At 46.5% G+C, this 16851-nt stretch overlaps 1 protein-coding gene across 3 annotated transcripts in view; it reads right to left on the bottom strand.

Moving 5' to 3' along the window:
• AMN1 (antagonist of mitotic exit network 1 homolog) overlaps nucleotides 1-11675 on the bottom strand; it is a 28660-nt gene extending 16985 nt beyond the window's left edge. The window contains exons 1-2 of one of the 3 annotated variants that reach the window (XM_042889606.1): nucleotides 11547-11632; nucleotides 151-220 (exon numbers count right to left, since the gene is read on the bottom strand). Coding sequence is in view for 1 of the 3 variants with exons in the window: in XM_042889605.1 (XP_042745539.1) it covers nucleotides 11547-11608 (62 nt within the window). In the remaining 2 variants the exon portion in view is untranslated. Of the gene's footprint in view, nucleotides 1-150; nucleotides 1848-11546 lie in introns of those variants that run through there. The other 2 variants (XM_042889605.1, XM_042889607.1) reach the window with 2 other exon arrangements.
• Between the last annotated feature and the right edge of the window lie 5176 nt (nucleotides 11676-16851).

Below are 16851 nucleotides of genomic sequence, written 5' to 3'. Positions count from 1 at the left end.
GTTAATCTCAGAGAAACACAGGGCTCAAGTATCTGTGTGAACCAGGAAGAATCTTCACTTTTGCAGCTTCGGGTTGTTAAAATCACAGGCTCACTGAAACAACAGAAGCAATTTTTGGGAATGCCTTCTAAGCACCTTGAGCAGACTGACCTTCAGATCATCAGCACTCACTGGCACACGTAGAGACAGCTAGTCCCTAAAGAAGAAACTTTCTTTGTCTCTGCAGGGAAAGATTATGATGAAAAATTAAGTCCCTCGGTAAAACAAGGCAATTAGTTAGCATGAATCCAACCCATATCCAGAGACAAAAGGTAACACTTTGTCTTCCAGGAAATTACAGGACTTTAAAAAGCATTACAGTAGAGCAAAACCAAAACTAGGGAAGGATATCTCCCCACCACGCCCTGTTACTTAATATGAGCATATGTAATCAGTGGAGTGCCCTAAACTGAAAGTTCTATCATCTGCTGACCATAGCTACCTGAACTAGATTCCCTATCTTCATAGATCTTGATAACTAATTATTTTACAAGCAATCCAGCTTACATCAAGTTACATCACATGTAAAAGAAAAGCAGAACAGATGTTAGAGCTTGGGCACATCAGAAGAAAAGAACCAGAAGAAAGGAAGCTAAAACAGACAAGCAACTAAATTAGATACATCTTCCTACATTCTTTAAGATTAGGTAACTTATATTCACAGCAAGACCACACAAGGGAGCTCTGTTTTGAAACTGAAGCTCTTTCAGCACTCCGTTTTTCTACATGCAGATGCAGCCATCTGCAAACGTTCTGATACCTTCCTTAAGGTCTCAGCTTTCAAACACACTGACAGTCTGGGGGAAGTGCTGACCTGCAATGGGCTGGCCATCTGTTAATGCTGTCTATGAACAACTCAGGGAATGATCAAATCTAAGCAATTCCTAACTGCACGAGCAGAACAGTTCTTTACAGTGTGGTGACAATCTTAATTAAAACACCTTAAAACGTGCTATTTGGCTTTTGTTGCTCTAAGAGCCTCATTTTTGACTGTAGAAACTGGCTTGGTTCTGAGCATGTCTGGGCATGAACAAATGATCTTAAAACACCTGCCAGAGCTCTGAGAGCCTCGGCGCAACTACAGCTGTTACCTGCCCCAACTGCCTCCACCTCCCTGCTAAATGCCTCCTTGGCAGGCCCTAGAACTCCTATGCAGTCAGCCTGCAACCAAACATAGTATGTAAACCAACCACAGGCTTACCTTAATGTGCCAGCCTTTAAAGTGCATCAGCTGTCTAAGTTGGTCATTTCTCACCTTGGGAATAGTAAACTTCAGAAAACAGAAACTGATACAGGATGTAAAATGTAACTTGAAAAAAAAAAAAAAAGTTTCTAAATATTTTTTATATGATGCTCTCATGCTAAAGAGGAGTGAACTCCAGAGTGCTCCAATGCTCTTTTGGGGTGGGAGCAAAGGGCAAAAAGGGCAAAAGCAGTAAGCAGCAGCAGAAACACCTGTATAAATGCACGTTAAGTTTGAAGATCTTACAAACAATGCCCTTATTAAAGGAGTGCTGCACATACACAGATTTGTTTCAACTTTCAGTTTCTGCTGCAAGTTCTGCTAGTTCAACACCGGACCCAAGGGCCTAAGTAACAAGCTTAAAGCACGGATGGCCATCACCTGATTAGAGTGAGATACAACGCAGTACACTAAAATAATACACATCTGAGGGTTTTAAAATGTAATTGCGAGTGTCAAGTAGTAATCCTACTGGTACAATGGAGAAGATTGCTGCAGTGTTACTAATAAAATAGCATTAATATCTGTATAACCAAGATGTTATAATTGCAATATAATCAAAAGAGTAAGGCAAAAGCAAACAAGGATCGCAAAAGAGAATAAGTAGAAGAGCTTACCCTTGGGTTGAGCTCACTAGAAGATACCAAAAGAGGAGGATCTCCAGAAGAGATCCTTCCCCTCTGGTAGCCAGCTCTTAAATAGGTCCAGGAGGGGTGGAGCCAGGCTCCACCCCTTCCGGCAGCACAGATGAATTGCCTTCACCTGTATTCCTCTGGCTGACTCAAGGCTCACCTCAGGTGATTAATCAGAGGTTCAGGCCGTGACTCAGCAGTTCCCATACACTCCACCCCTTCACGGCGTGAACCAATGATCAGGTTAACAAAAGGGTAAGCTTTCCCTAATACAGAGATCCGGTATATCGCGACGCTTATACAATTTTATCGCGACGTATATTGGTACAGTTCAAGACAAGTGATGATTAGTGGATGTCCATACTCTTCTATGGGCCAGTGCTCGATGATGTGCCTGGAAGCATGAGGTCCTGAGGTGCAGGTCCATTCTATGTTCCGTCAGTCCCATGCAGACCATCACCGGGTGTTGTACGTGATCTGACAGCAACACTGGAACGCTTGATGGCATTTTGTTCCTTCCGGTGGTCCTGAAGGCTCACAGACTCACGGGGAGTAATACAGATGTTTTACAGGTACCAGGAGGGGAAGGTCTGCTCTCCAGGGCAAGATACAGGCCGTATTTCTGTCTTGGGTCAACACTTCCGCTTGTACTGGGGCACGTCCTGGCTGCCTGTACCACACCTTTTGGCCGGATATCTGCGGCTGCATAACGATATCAGGCACCAAAGGAGGTGTCCTGATCTGCCATAGGGACATGATGGGGGTCCCTTTAGCAATAAAGATCGGAGTGTTGACCATAATATCAGTAGGCCATGTACCTATTACTGGAGGGACTACTGAGCCTCCCACCTCCAATAGTCTCCCCCAAGGTGCAAGTAGGCCACACCACTTGGGTCCTACCTGCACCTTCCAGGGCCATTTTATTTTATGGGTACCTGGCTCTAAGTTTTCAGGGGCAGGGAGCAGAAGATTATTTTCATTACCAATCTGGGGTCTTACCTGATGATCAGTGCCCGTAATTTGGATCCTAAGCGGGGTGGCCCATGTCGTCTGCAACATTCTCAGGGCACTGGGTCTGCCATCTCGAGGTCTTTCATTCAGGTCCCGCAGGGTTTCATACAGTCTTTTTGTCCACCCCTGCAAGGACTGGGAGTCTGTCTTCAGGGCAGCCTTAAGAATACCATTATAACGTTCGATGAGGCCTGCCCCCGTTGGATTATATGGCAGGTGGAATCGCCATTCGATGTTATTTTCTTCTGCCCAGCGCTGTATCGTTGCACCAGTAAAATGAGTCCCTTGGTCGCTCTCGATGACTTGAGGTGTCCCATAGGCAGACATCAGTTTAGTGAGTGCCTTGATGGTATATGCCTGGTTTGCTTTCGGTACTGGATAGGCCTGCAGTAGCCCACTTGCAGTGTCAACACAGGTCAGGGCATATCTTGCCCCTTCGGAACGAGGAAGGGGCCCGATGTAATCGACCTGCCATCGCTGGAGAGGATTGTGTCCCCTAGCAAGATGGGCTGTTGTTTCGGGCAACGATCTCGGTCTCATCTTGGAGCAAGCGTCGCAATCCTGGCATGCCTGGACGATATCAGATAGTTGTATGGGCAGTCCCCATGCTTTAGCAGCTGCCCACATTGTCTTTTGTCCAGCATGCCGTAGCTTCTGATGTAACCAGCGGGCGATGTTCTCAGATGGTGAATTCTCAATCCATCGAACTCGGGCCAGTGTGTCGGCTTCATCGTTTCCCGGTGACTGTAGGGGCTGATGACCAGAAACATGGTAGACACGTACAGTCCTGTGTTTGACCGTATTCCATATATCTAACCACATGTCTTTGCCCCAGATCGGTCGGGCGTGGATAGTCCATTCCTGGGTGGCCCACTGTGCAATCCAAAGAGTGAGCCCCCGGTACACAGCCCAACTATCTGTGCAGATGTTCAGGATACCATCACCGGGTTCCTTGGTTATAACCATCCACACGGCTCGCAGTTCTGCCCATTGGCTGCTCTGACCATCCCCCTCATCGAACCAGATTGTCTCGGTGGAAGGATGGTATGCTATTGCTCTCCACTTGCTCGGGTTGCCCTTGCTGGACCCATCTGTGTACCAGGCATCTTCAGGGATAGGATATTTTCCCTCCTGAACGGGACTCTTCTCTGGTGGAGCGACCAGTATTTCTTTTGGTGCATCACTGTGATACGTAACTGGGCCTAGGATCTTCTGGAGTTCTTCTTTCAAGGGGGATGAAGACAGACTGCTCCTTTGGCTGAGATAGGCGACCCATCGTGCCACTGTTTGTGCTTGGGCCACCCCTGTCTTAGGAAGGTGGGTCAGATCTTTCACCCACCCCTGAATTGGCAGAGTGGTCTTGACTATAACTGCAGCTGTTTGAGTTATTGGCTCTACTGCCTGTAATGCCGAATAGGCAGCCAATAACTGTTTTTCAATCATACTGTATCTTTCTTCTGCTCCGTGCCAAACCTGAGACCAGAAACCAATGGGGGTCCGAACAGAACTCTGGCGTTGCCACAGGCCCCAACTGAAGCCGTCTTGAGTAACATGAACGTCCAACTCGGCTGGGAGGGTAGGATCGAATATACCCAATGCCTGAGCTTGTTTAACTGCCAGTTTTGCTTGTTGGAAAGCATCCTGTTCGGTTTTCCCCCAGTCCCATAGCTGCCCCTTTTTTGTGAGTCTGTATAGTGGCCTTAGCAGCTGCGCTAGGTGAGGTATAAAGGAACGCCAATAACCCAATATACCTAGAAACTCTTGCAGCTGCTTTGATGTTGTAGGGACTGGGAATGCCTGAACCTTATCTATAACAGCACTGGGTAGCACTTTGGTCTTTCCTGACCAAACCACCCCCAGGAATTTTACGGACAGACCTGGACCTTGCACCTTTTGGGGATTTATAGCCCATCCCCTTTGTTGTAAATAGGCAGTTAATGAATCTGCTGCCTGTCCTACTGCCTCCAGTGAGTCGGATGTCAACAGGAGATCATCAATATAATGATATAGGTTAACATCATCAGGTTTTCTCCAGTCAGCCAGGTCACGCGCCACTAGATTGTGACAATACGTTGGTGAATGCACATACCCCTGTGGCAGGACCTGAAAGGTCCACTGCCTGCCTCCCCACGTAAACGCAAACTGATCTTGCGATTCCTCAGCAATTGGGATACTGAAGAATGCATTTGCTAGATCTAGGACACAATGATAGGTTTTTATCTCCCTACTCAATGTGTCCATTAGGGAGGCAATATTGGGTACGGCTGCATGAATAGGCGGCGTGACCTTATTTAATTCTCTGTAATCTACTGTCATCCTCCATGTGCCATCCGACTTTCGCACCGGCCATATGGGGGAGTTATACGGGCTGTGTGCAGGTCTTATAATGCCCACTTTTTCTAATTCCTGCACCGTTCTCGATATTTCATCTTGCCCACCCGGGAGTCTATACTGTCTAACATTAGTAATCCGGCGCGGTTTCGGCAGGCAAACAGGCTCATGTTTCGCATGGCCTCTTAATATTGCCTGCACCGCCCGGATACTGATACATCTTTGTCGAAGTCTGAACTCTCCCACAGTTGTTTGGAGAGCCAGACCCCATAGAATGTCTATGCCCAGGATGTATTCTTGGACTGGGGCAATAGACACCTTGTACTCCCGGGGTGGGAGACGCCCAACCCCCAATTTTAACCATGTTTGGGTGACAGGAATAGTCTGTCCCCCAAAACCACCAATCATCACTCTGTCGCCATGAAATTTTCCCGGATCTCCATAGATAATTGATGTTTCTGCTCCAGTATCTACTAGTGCCATAACTCTCTGAGTATTTTTTCGGGACCAATAAATCGTTAATTCTACATAGGGCCTCCGGTCCCATCTGGAGGCCCTACGGGGACTAACATCCCTTGTCACTGCATGAATTGTGCTAGGGCCAGTTCTTTTGCTTCTGACGGCTCAGGCATTGTGGCCCGAGACACCTGAGGTGGCTTCTTTTTCCTGTTTGGAATAATAAAATCTTCTAGGTTCCATGTTGTTGTTGGAACCCTCTCTATAGCTCTTACCCTTGATTTCTAAGGGTAACTCTGGAATTTTTGATTGTCCTTTAGTTGTCTCCAGAGCTGGAGAAGGACGTGGTTGGGCTGGCGGTCGATCTTAGCAAATTGGACCCCAGCCCGAATTAAATCATTAAACATTTGTTTTCGGGATACCCTTATGGGTCCCGATGGAGGAGCTCGAGTAGCCGGCATTTTGGTTTTATTTACCGGCAGGACCTCTGCTTCCTCTAAAAACCGAATATTGCGCCTAGTCCGCAGGCGTTCTGTTTCTCCCAAGTCGGCAACTAACTGGGCAGCCTGCTGGACTACGGCTTCTGATGCTACAAGGGGATTTAATATGGAAACTAGGGTGCCGTACAGATGGGAGGGAGCTTGCTGTAGAATTAAATCTCTCATCCCTGCTGAAAATTTAACCATATCAGGGCCATCAAATGTATCTTCATAGATGGCCTCTCTTACACCCAGTTCACGGATATAGTTTTGAAGGTCCTCCATGGAGGACCACATACCTGTATGTAACGGTATGTCTGATTTATTCGGCCATACCATACGGCAGGCCGCCATTAACCATTCTAGTATGGAATGGTTTTCATCACGATATTGATTGCCTATGTATAACCTCTGCCTGAGAGCAGGATGGACGGTCATGGTGGCCAATTTAGATATTTCTGGGCCATTCACCAAGACACTTTCTGCCCCAGAATCCCACAATCTCAATAACCAAGCCGGCACACTTTCTCTAGGCTTCTGCCGAAATCGTTGTACTAAGTCCATTAATTCTGTTGCCGTGTATGGTCGAGCTGTAACATGTAAATGAGTCTGGGCAGGGGGCCATTGATCAGGCGGCACCCCTGCCGGTCTGTCCTGTACTTTTTTTGTTTTTTGGGTTACAACAGGACGGACTTCCAATGGATCAGTTTGAATTGGACATTCAAGGTCTGATTTGGATTTCTTGTTGTCCTGATCAACGAAGTCTGTTGATTCAGGAGCCTGGTCATCATTTATTGAAATATTACGAATTTGGCTTACAGGAAGATGTAGAATTGGCTTCTTCCCCGTTAAAACGCCAAGTTCGTGCTCCAGCTTTTCAATACGGTCTTTCAAAAGCTGATTTTTAGTTTCTAAAGTATTATTTCTTAAGTCCGCATGATTTAAAGCGGTTAATAGTGGCCATGCCACCATGGAGGCAGCCAATTGTCTTTCTTTAGTAATGAGGATATCCTTGCCAAGTCCTTGAAAATAATCTGCCATGCGATATGGGGAGAGATTGCCCATAACGCGTAAGGGACCCCATTTTTCAATGATGGCAGCTAACTCATAATAGGGTGATCCCTCAAATCCTGGGATCTGCCCTGGAATCATTTTCTCTAGAGGAGTATTGTTCTCCCCCTTGACCCATTTATAGAAATTCCACAGGAAAGACATGATGTTAATTTCAGTATATTCAGCCTGCCTGGCTCGCCAAGTGTATAACCAAGATGTTATAATTGCAATATAATCAAAAGAGTAAGGCAAAAGCAAACAAGGATCACAAAAGAGAATAAGTAGAAGAGCTTACCCTTGGGTTGAGCTCACTAGAAGATACCAAAAGAGGAGGATCTCCAGAAGAGATCCTTCCCCTGTGGTAGCCAGCTCTTAAATAGGTCCAGGAGGGGTGGAGCCTGGCTCCACCCCTTCCGGCAGCACAGGTGAATTGCCTTCACCTGTGCTCCTCTGGCTGACTCAAGGCTCACCTCAGGTGATTAATCAGAGGTTCAGGCCGTGACTCAGCAGTTCCCATACAATATCCAACTGGAAGTAAAACTTGTTAAGAGTATCTAGCTCCACAATACGTGTGGAGAGAAATTACTAGGCCTGATATACAACTAACTAGGAGAACGCAAGCAGGCAGCGTGATCCATAAATTTAACAGATTAATCATGCAAAACAAGATTACAATGGAGTAAGAACACTTGTAGTGAGTCACTTCAGAAGACACTGTAACGAGGAGGCGGTGATTTCAAGCAGAATCCAGAGTTTAACCACATGCTGCAGCTGTAAAGATCCATCAGCCAGTATGCACTGCCACTGCCTGAGCACTCATGTGGACTGCGTTTAGCTGATCCCTATGGACATGTCACAGTCTGTTGGATGAACTTGCTGATGAATAATAATGAGAGCTCTCCCACTCAGCACATGCAGGTTACATCATCTACAACCCTTCCTTTTTCTAAATGTGATAATTCTTTACCTGTCAGCAGGTATGATAAAAGATTGTTTGCTTCCCAGATAATCCTATCAAAGCACTAAAAACCACATTGGTGACCCTTATCACTGATAGATCTGTGCAGCATGCTGATTAATGTGAAGGGGCATCCTATCCTGGGCTAGGATAAGCCAGACAGACTTTCTGCACCTTTGTACTAGCCTGTGTATGCACTACAGTATGATCGCCCCTTCTCTTTGGATGGCATTCTACTGAGATACACAAAAGAATGGGCGAGCCTTCCTTTGTCACGAAAGTGCACGCACTTCTGTTAGGGGCTAAGCACTTAGAATTATATAATAATAGAATCATTGAGGCTGGAGAAGACCTCCAGGATCACGTAGTCCAACCAGCAACCCATTCGTACCATGCCTGCTAACCACATCCCTCAGTGCCACATCCACATAGCTCCTGAACGCCTCCAAGGACAGTGACTCCACCACTTCCCTGGGCATCACCACTCCTTCCGAGAAGAAGTGTTTCCTAACATCCAACTTGAACCTCCCCTGGGGCAACTTAAGGCCATTATCTCTCATCTTGTTGCCTTTACCTGGGAAAAAAGCCTAACCCCCACGTCTCCACAATCTCTTTTCAGGTCGTTGTAGGGAATGATGAGCCTTCTCTTTTCCAGGCTAAATAACCCCAGTTCTTTCAGCTGCTGCCCATAAGACCTGTACTTATTTGACATGACACCTACATTTTGGCCACAGTAAAGGAACTTTCCTGGCAAGCTTGAATTAAGGAATGACAGGTTGTTGATTAGCCATTGTATTACGGTGCAAGCTAAGCAGGAATCTGAAGAAAACAGGATAAGGGATGGAGTGCTGTGGTAAACTGAATGGACAGAATGTAAACATCAGAAGGAAGTGCTGAGGCATTGTCAGCAAGAACCAGTTTACTTCTGATAGCTGAACACAAAACTAGGCTAAAGGTGAAGACTCAAAGAGACTAACTTCATCCCCATGACCACCAAAGGAAGACCCCTGTTATGAACCACGCATGCGTCAAGGGGAGAAGCAGCACGCAAATGAGTTTCCGGAAAATTAATGAATATGTAACTAAATTCCACATCACGTTTTGAATATGCATAAGGTTGCTTTACAAATCTGTACTGCACTTGCTTGTTGGTGTGCATAAGGAGGAATTATCCCCCATGTGCCAGCTCATTGAATAAGCATGCCTGCTTTATAACCTAACTCTGGGTTATAGACTCTGATTCCGCAAATCAAGCTAGACTCATCCTGATAGAGGCAAACTGTCATCATATACTGTAGTATATAGAAAAAACTGTATCTAAAATCAAAATACAAACTTTGCTATAGGGTGGATTGGTTTTTTTTGACTATAAGGGGACTACCCCAGCCATGTGTGAATAGGTACCTGCCATTTGAGACCAACTAGTTAGTTCAATATGCAGAAAACACTTCAACAACAGCGTACAGAAATGGAAATCTAAAGGTCCCTGGTTCGTTCCCGGGTTTCGGCACCAAATGACGGAGACCAGCTCAAGACGCCTGGGACAGACTTTCTGGTGGCGCAAAAGCAATCTTTATTGTTGTTACAAGCTTTTTATATCTTTTTGCTATGTGAGTATACAATACCTAAATCAGATAACATTCATGCAGCTGGCAGTAATACATCATTGTTTAATTAACTCTTTTATGGTTTATGATCAGTACAGTGATCAAAAGGCGTTCTATTCACAGAACATGTTCTGCTCTTGGTCACGGAACAAAGAAGCTGTAACTTACGCTTGCCAGTCTCACATGACAGTCCTTCCCTTTCAGGAGGGGCCGCATGTTCCCTGTTTGACCCTTTCAGGCCAGCCAGGTCTGTTTTGCTTAACAGTCTTCCTCAGAAATCAACATGAGTTATGCTGAGTCTCTTAGTTACTTTTAACTGTTTCTTGCTGCTGAGTTTTAAAATTTGTCTTGGGAGAAAAAAATGGAAGAAACACTGAATTGCTTGGGTTGAAAAGGGACCCTTAGAGGTCATCCAGTCCAAGTCCTGCTGCAAGGAACACGGACACCCACAGATAGATCAGGTTGGTCAGAGCCCTGTTCAGCTTGACCTTAAGAAGAATTGCACTATTTTCAAAACCTGCCTGTTTTCAGAGGACATCTATGATTTGATGCTTTGATAATTAATCATTTATGTTTTCACTATTCTCGCATCTTATATGAAAAAAAATATATATTTACCAGGTATACCATATGAGATGAAAGAAGAAATGGTAAGATGTCCTTGCAAAATAAGGTAAGGCTGATGAATAAAGGCTGTGAAGAAGAACTTGACAAACAAACTTATCTTGCAGATATACAGCAGGAGATGCTAGCTTAGCACCAGCTTGTAAATCTTGTTTGCTTGACAGGACAAAGACGGATGGACTTTGTCAAGCAGCATACAAAGATAGCTCTAGTTGAGCAAAACAACAAACTCGACTCTAGATTACAAAGTATGCATAAACAAAAGAAACAAAGGATGGTACCTACTGGGGGGGATGAGCATGTGCTAGGCAAACTGAGAGTGCAAACCCCAAATAGCTTAGCCAGTGGGAAAAGAGGGAGAGGAGGGCTCACCACAGAGTCCAGGGACAGGGGTAAAAAAAGGGTCTGTGAACTCTGATGAATTGAGAGATCCTACCAGGAAATGCTCCCAGTGGTCTCCCCATTTATTCTAATAAAGCAAGATAAAAACTCCTCTTTTTGGGATAAAGATAACTGAGCCAGCCAAGTGCAGCAGAAATTTTCCCAACACGTGGCAATTACAATCTTACCTGCTTTAAAAGAATAAGTCTAAAACAAACTGTTCGACAGCTCTTTTTTTTTCAGCTGTCAAACCAACGGTTTATCCTTACCGCCTCCACCTCCCTCATAAGCGCAAAGGCCCTGACAGCACGACAGAGCCAGAGCAAAACACCCTCCAGCAGACTCACTGGGTCCAGCAGCAACCAGGGAAGCTTCACCACCCCTCCGCCTGCAGACCTGTCGAAGGCCGTGCAGCTCCCCACCTGCCAAACCAGGTCAGCCGTCTGTCACTCCAGCCAGACGGCCCTCGACAAGCCGTCACCCACCCTGCCACCCGTCACACCCGTCACCCATCTTGCTGCCGTTGAGCTCAACCGAACCCAACCGCCTGCCGTGTCCAACTGCCAGCTGACACACGCCGCGACCCAGACCCGAAGCCTGCCGGCCCCTGCCAGTCCCGCTCCCCCAGCGGAGGGCAGCCGGCCCGTCCTCATGGCAGCTCAGCGCCGGCGCCCACCGCACCGCGGAGAGGGGCCGGGGGACTGCGGGGGGAGGCGTAGGGGCGGCACTCACAGTTCCAGCAGAAGCTGAGCTTCCCCGCTGCCGCCATCCCAACCGCCCCTGAGGCGACTCATAGCGACGGCGGGGCACGGGGAGCCGACCGAGCTCAACGGTTAGGGAGAACGGCAAAATGGCGGCGGCTCCCCGCGGCCGGGCATGATGGGAGGTGTAGTCCCGCCACATCCCGGGCTGCTCCGCCTCAGAGAGCCGCGGCCGTGCCTGAAAGAGCGTGAGAACCCCGATCTCGCACAGACAGGGACTGCCTTCCCTTTCTCCCCGCATTAAACATTTAGCAGAGTATGTTCTCTAGGTGAAGCGTGTGGGAGCTCGGGTAGGTTAAGAATTCCCTGACCTAATACAGCATTAGCTAAGTTTTTTAATCTTCCCCGATTCCTCCTTCTAATTTTGAAAGTTCCTACGAGTTTATAAGTACACTGGGAAATTGAAAAAAAACACGTGTGTGTAGAAAGGCTGATATGATGACTGTCAGCTGCATCAGCATTTTCTTAACTCATACACTCTAGTGAGGGAACCAGTAAGTCAGTCGTTTGCATGTCCTCTCAAACCCAAGAGAGGTCCTGAGATAGTAAGTTGAAGAGCACAAGATGTAAAGGGTCCATAACTTGGTTTGCTAACTCAAAAGGAACCGCTTGGTTTTGCTAACTCAAAAGGCACAAATAACACAAATAGCATCGCTTAATTTAACCTTTTGCTAACTCAAGAGGAATTTACTGCTTTGAGGAATTTGTTGCTTAGTTTAACCTTTTGCTAACCCAAGAGGAATTTACTGCTTAGTTTAACCTTTTGCTGGCCCAAGCACATTCTCAAAAGGGAGCTTTCTCAAGTCAGGAGGAAGGGGCCCCTAAGAAAACAATGGAAAGAGAAGATAAACAGGATAAGAAATTGCTGAGGCATGCAGGGCAGGAGAAGAGCTCAGAACTGGTCGGAAGGAACGGCGAGGAAGATGTCTCACTTCATCCTGGAGCAACTACCAGATGCAGAGGAAGACATTGAGCCTTCATCCAATGGAAGCTACTGCACATGCACTGGAGAAGGGGATGGTATGTAAATGAATTCCCAGAAAAGTAATGAATATGTCAATGGGTCTTGGGTAAAACTGCTGAATATGTATGGCTTAGATTATAAATGTATCGAGATCCCACTCTCTGGTGTGCATGCTAGGAGGAGTGATCCCCCTCGCACCTGGCGTGTGGCGCAGCGCTGAAATAAAGATGCACCTGCTCTAATAACTTTATGTGGGTTAGAGAGTTTGTTTCTGCAAATCAGTAGCATCTTCCAGCACCTCCGCAATATTCTAGTTTGCTTCCAGATTACATTCAAGTTGGTGTCTCAGAACCCTGTGCAAGATGACACTGTTTTTGCATTAGTAATAGAATGCTGTACCAAAGAGATGCACCTCAGGCTTGATACTAGACAAGTTCCTGTCTGTGGTTAAAGGATGCAGTACCTGCATTCTTGAGAGATAAGAGGAGACCAGCTGGCATGTTAATTTGTGTACTCTCCTCCCTTGGATAGCTGGGGGAAGGGTGTGCTACCAAAGGTAAAGGCTGTAAGACATACATCTGCACCTAGAACTGCATAAGAAGAAACAAACAGATCTGGGAAGACACACAGCAGGAGATAAAGGCTTAGGGACTGTTTTGTGGATTCTGCTTGCTTAGAGAAACAAAGACTTTGTTAACCACTCAGGGGATGTGCAGTGAAGAATGTAAACCTGGCAGCAGGGGAGGGACTCAGCACTGGAACTAGGAGATATAAGGGCTCATTTTTCTAACAGCAGGCACTACTGCTTGCAGGACATCCTCCACTGTAATGATGAATTTTTTCCACAAGAGTTCCAGTCTCCAAAGAAATCATTTGAGGCATTCCTCACAATTATTTGCCTTTTTTTTCCCCCCCCTTTGCCTAATAAGGTGCTTACTCAAAGTTCTAGTTCTGCTTATAACTTCCAGATGTACTGTTTATCTATAGTAAACATCCTTCTTTACCACAAGACTTCTATAAGAGGAGCAACATCCTTGAACTATAGGCACAAGTCCAAAACGGAGACCAATCATTAGAGACCAGCTGTGTTGGAAAAGCCTGTGCCCAAACATGGATGCAGTGAGTAGGGGGACACCTCCCCAGAAGACCACCAAAGACCCCCACACAGGCACAGAGGCCTCAATTATGTTTGTGCAACCTTACAGCGGTGTAGTCCTGTGAATATGTAGTAGGTATGTGTCATGGTTTTATGATTTTTTTGGTCATCAGTATTCCACACCATAACATCATGTAATGCATTGGGGGTGGGGTTTGATATCTGCCGAATGTTCGTCCGTCGGAGAAGAACTACATTTCCTCAGGAGACTTTGCGGTCAGCAAGGGGATATAACTCCAAGCAAGGTCACCTGATCCTTCTTCTTCGCCTGCTCTTCGCTGTCTGCGCTTCGCCATCTGCGCTTCGCCGCCTGCGCTTCGCCATCTGCACTTCGCCATCTGTACTTCAGTCACTCAACTGGACTGCACTTCTCACTCCAGCATTGTGGTGAGGTCTATACAATTCAAATAGACTCTCTGTCTCTCTCTCTCTCTTCTCTCTCTCTCTCTCATTGTATTTTACTAATACTATATTTAGTAAAATCATTTGTTCCACCTCAGATCAGTGCTGTTGTTTTCAAGTATTTTGGGGTCCCCTGCCTCCCCTTTCCCAGAGGCGCGGATCCGCAGATCCCTCCGCCCTGCTGGTCACGGAACTGGGCCGGACCAGCCCATAAACCGTTGACAGTATGTATGACTTAAGTATTAAATACGCATATATTAGAAATAATTGAATATAAGTGGAAGAAGATGTGAAGACTCACTATGCTTGATTTTATGGAGATTACTCACCTTATGCCCTGCACAGAAATAAAGCAATGGCCTTCTCTAGATCACTTATTCCTAGCCAAGGAATAAACCATCTGTTAAAAATAAATTTTTTTTGCTCTTGGCCCTGTTGAACTTCACGAGGTTGGCACGGGCCCAGTTCTCAAGCCTATCCAGGTCCCTCTGGCATCCCTTCTGTCTTGCGTGTCAACTGCACCACTCAACTTGGTGTCAACTGCAAACTGCTGAGGGTGCTCTCAACCCCACTGTGCACGTTCCCTACAAAGATGTTAAATAACACCAGTCCCAGCACTGATCTCTGAGGAAAGTCACTTATCACCAATCTCCACTTGGACACTGAATCATTAACTGCAACTCTGAGCGTTACCATCCAGCCAATTCCTTATCCAACAAGTGGTCCATCCATCAAGTCAATTTTTTTCCGCTCACTTGTTGAGCAGTACAGCTTGGTATTGCATCATTCCGTTTGGGATAACCAATGCTATCCTTTCTGCTCTAGCAGTGCTGTGACAATACATGATACACAAGCAGTAATTTTCTCTCCCAAGGCTAATTTTTGTCCATCTTATCTTAGCAACACAGCAGCTGCCACTGCCCTCAGACATCCAGAGCTTATCTTACCCAATTTTGAGAAGTAAGCTACTGATCTTTTCCAGTCTCCTAAAGTTTGTGCAAGCACCCCCAAAGCCCGACATCCTCTCTCGTGTAAATAAAATTCAAAAGAATTTGTTAAATTCAGGAGAAGGCAGGAGAACATGTGAGTGATTTTTATTTCATCAAGTCCTTCTCAGCATTCTTAAGTGCCTTCTAGTTACTCTCCTTGTCCTTCAAGAGCTTTGGCTGTTAGTTTTTAAGACTATTCTTGAATCCCTGAGGAAACACTGTCCAGCACAACTGTATTTTCAGTCCTGCTGTAGGGCAGTGGTAAACAGCTTTAGACTTTGTTTTTTCAGTGGAGTGCAAAAGAAGACATCCTTTAAATCCAATATTGTGAAGTAAACTTCAAATCATAGAATCATAGAATCACAAGGTTGGAAGTGACCTATAAGATCATCCAGTCCAATCGTCTCCTCATCACCATTGCCACCACAAGCACTAAACCATATCACGCAGCACGTCATCCAGACGCCTCTTGAACACTGCCAGGGACGGCGACTCCACCACCTCCCTGGGCAGCCATTGCAGTGCCTGACCACTCTCTGAGAGAAGTTCTTCCTTGTGTCCAACCTAAACCTCCTCTGATACAACTTGCGGCCATTGCCCCGTGTCCTGCTCGTTGCCTGGGAGAAGAGGCCAAATCCCTCTTCACCACAACCTCCCTTCAGGAAGTTGTAGAGTGCAATGAGGTCTCCCCTGAGCCTGCTCTTCTCCAGACTCAACAATCCCAGCTCCCTCAGCCACTCCTCATAAGACTTGTGCTCCAGACCCCTCACCAGTTTTGTTGCCCTTCTCTGGACACGCTCCAGGACTTCAACATCTTTCCTGTAGTGAGGAGCCCAAAACTGGACACAGTACTTGAGGTGCGGCCTCACCAGTGCTGAGTAGAGGGGGATGATCACCTCCCTGCTCCTGCTGGCCACACCATTTCTAATGCAGGCTAGGATGCTGTTGGCCTTCTTGGCCACCTGAGCACACTGTCAGCTCATGTTCAGCTGAGCATCAACCAACACCCCCAGGTCCTTCTCTTCTTCACACTCATCCAACCACTCATCCCCAAGCCCATAACGCTGCATGGGGTTGTTGTGGCCAAAGTGCAGAACCCAGCACTTGGCCTTGTTGAACCTCATCCCATTCACCTCAGCCCAGCGGTTCAGCCTGTCTAAATCCCTCTAAAGGGCCGCCCTACGCTCAGGCAAATCAACACCACCTCCCAGCTTGGTGTCATCTGCCAACTTGCTGAGGGTGCACTCAATCCCCTCATCCAGGTCATCAATAAAGATATTAAACAAGATGGGCCCCAGTACCGACCCCTGGGGGACACCACTTGAAACAGGTCGCCAGCTGGACTTCACTCCATTCACCACGACCTGCTGGGCATGGCCCTGTAGCCAGTTCCTTACCCAAAGAAGTGTATATCTGTTCAGACCACGAGCAGCCAGTTTCCCCAGAAGAAGCCTGTGAGGGACCGTGTCAAAGGCTTTGCTGAAGTCTAGGAAGACTACATCAACAGCCCTTCTCTCATCTATCAGACTAGTCACCCAGTCGCAGAAAGAGATGAGATTGGTCAAGCACGACCTGCCTTTCAAATCAATTGCCATTGTGTAGGATTTTGTACAATTGGGTGTATATCAGTAACTGATCTTATACTAAGTAGTATTCCTGTTAATGTGGAATTATCACAGAATTATAGAATGGCCTGGGTTGAAAAGGACCACTGTCACGGATTTGACCAGATCAATCTATGTCCGTGACAGGGGCGACAGGCCTC

The sequence above is a fragment of the Lagopus leucura genome, unplaced genomic scaffold (assembly GCF_019238085.1).
Source record: "Lagopus leucura isolate 7727_CA_CO unplaced genomic scaffold, USGS_WTPT01 Super-Scaffold_100159, whole genome shotgun sequence".
Taxonomy (NCBI): domain Eukaryota; kingdom Metazoa; phylum Chordata; class Aves; order Galliformes; family Phasianidae; genus Lagopus; species Lagopus leucura.
This window is presented reverse-complemented; position numbering and strand designations above follow the sequence as displayed.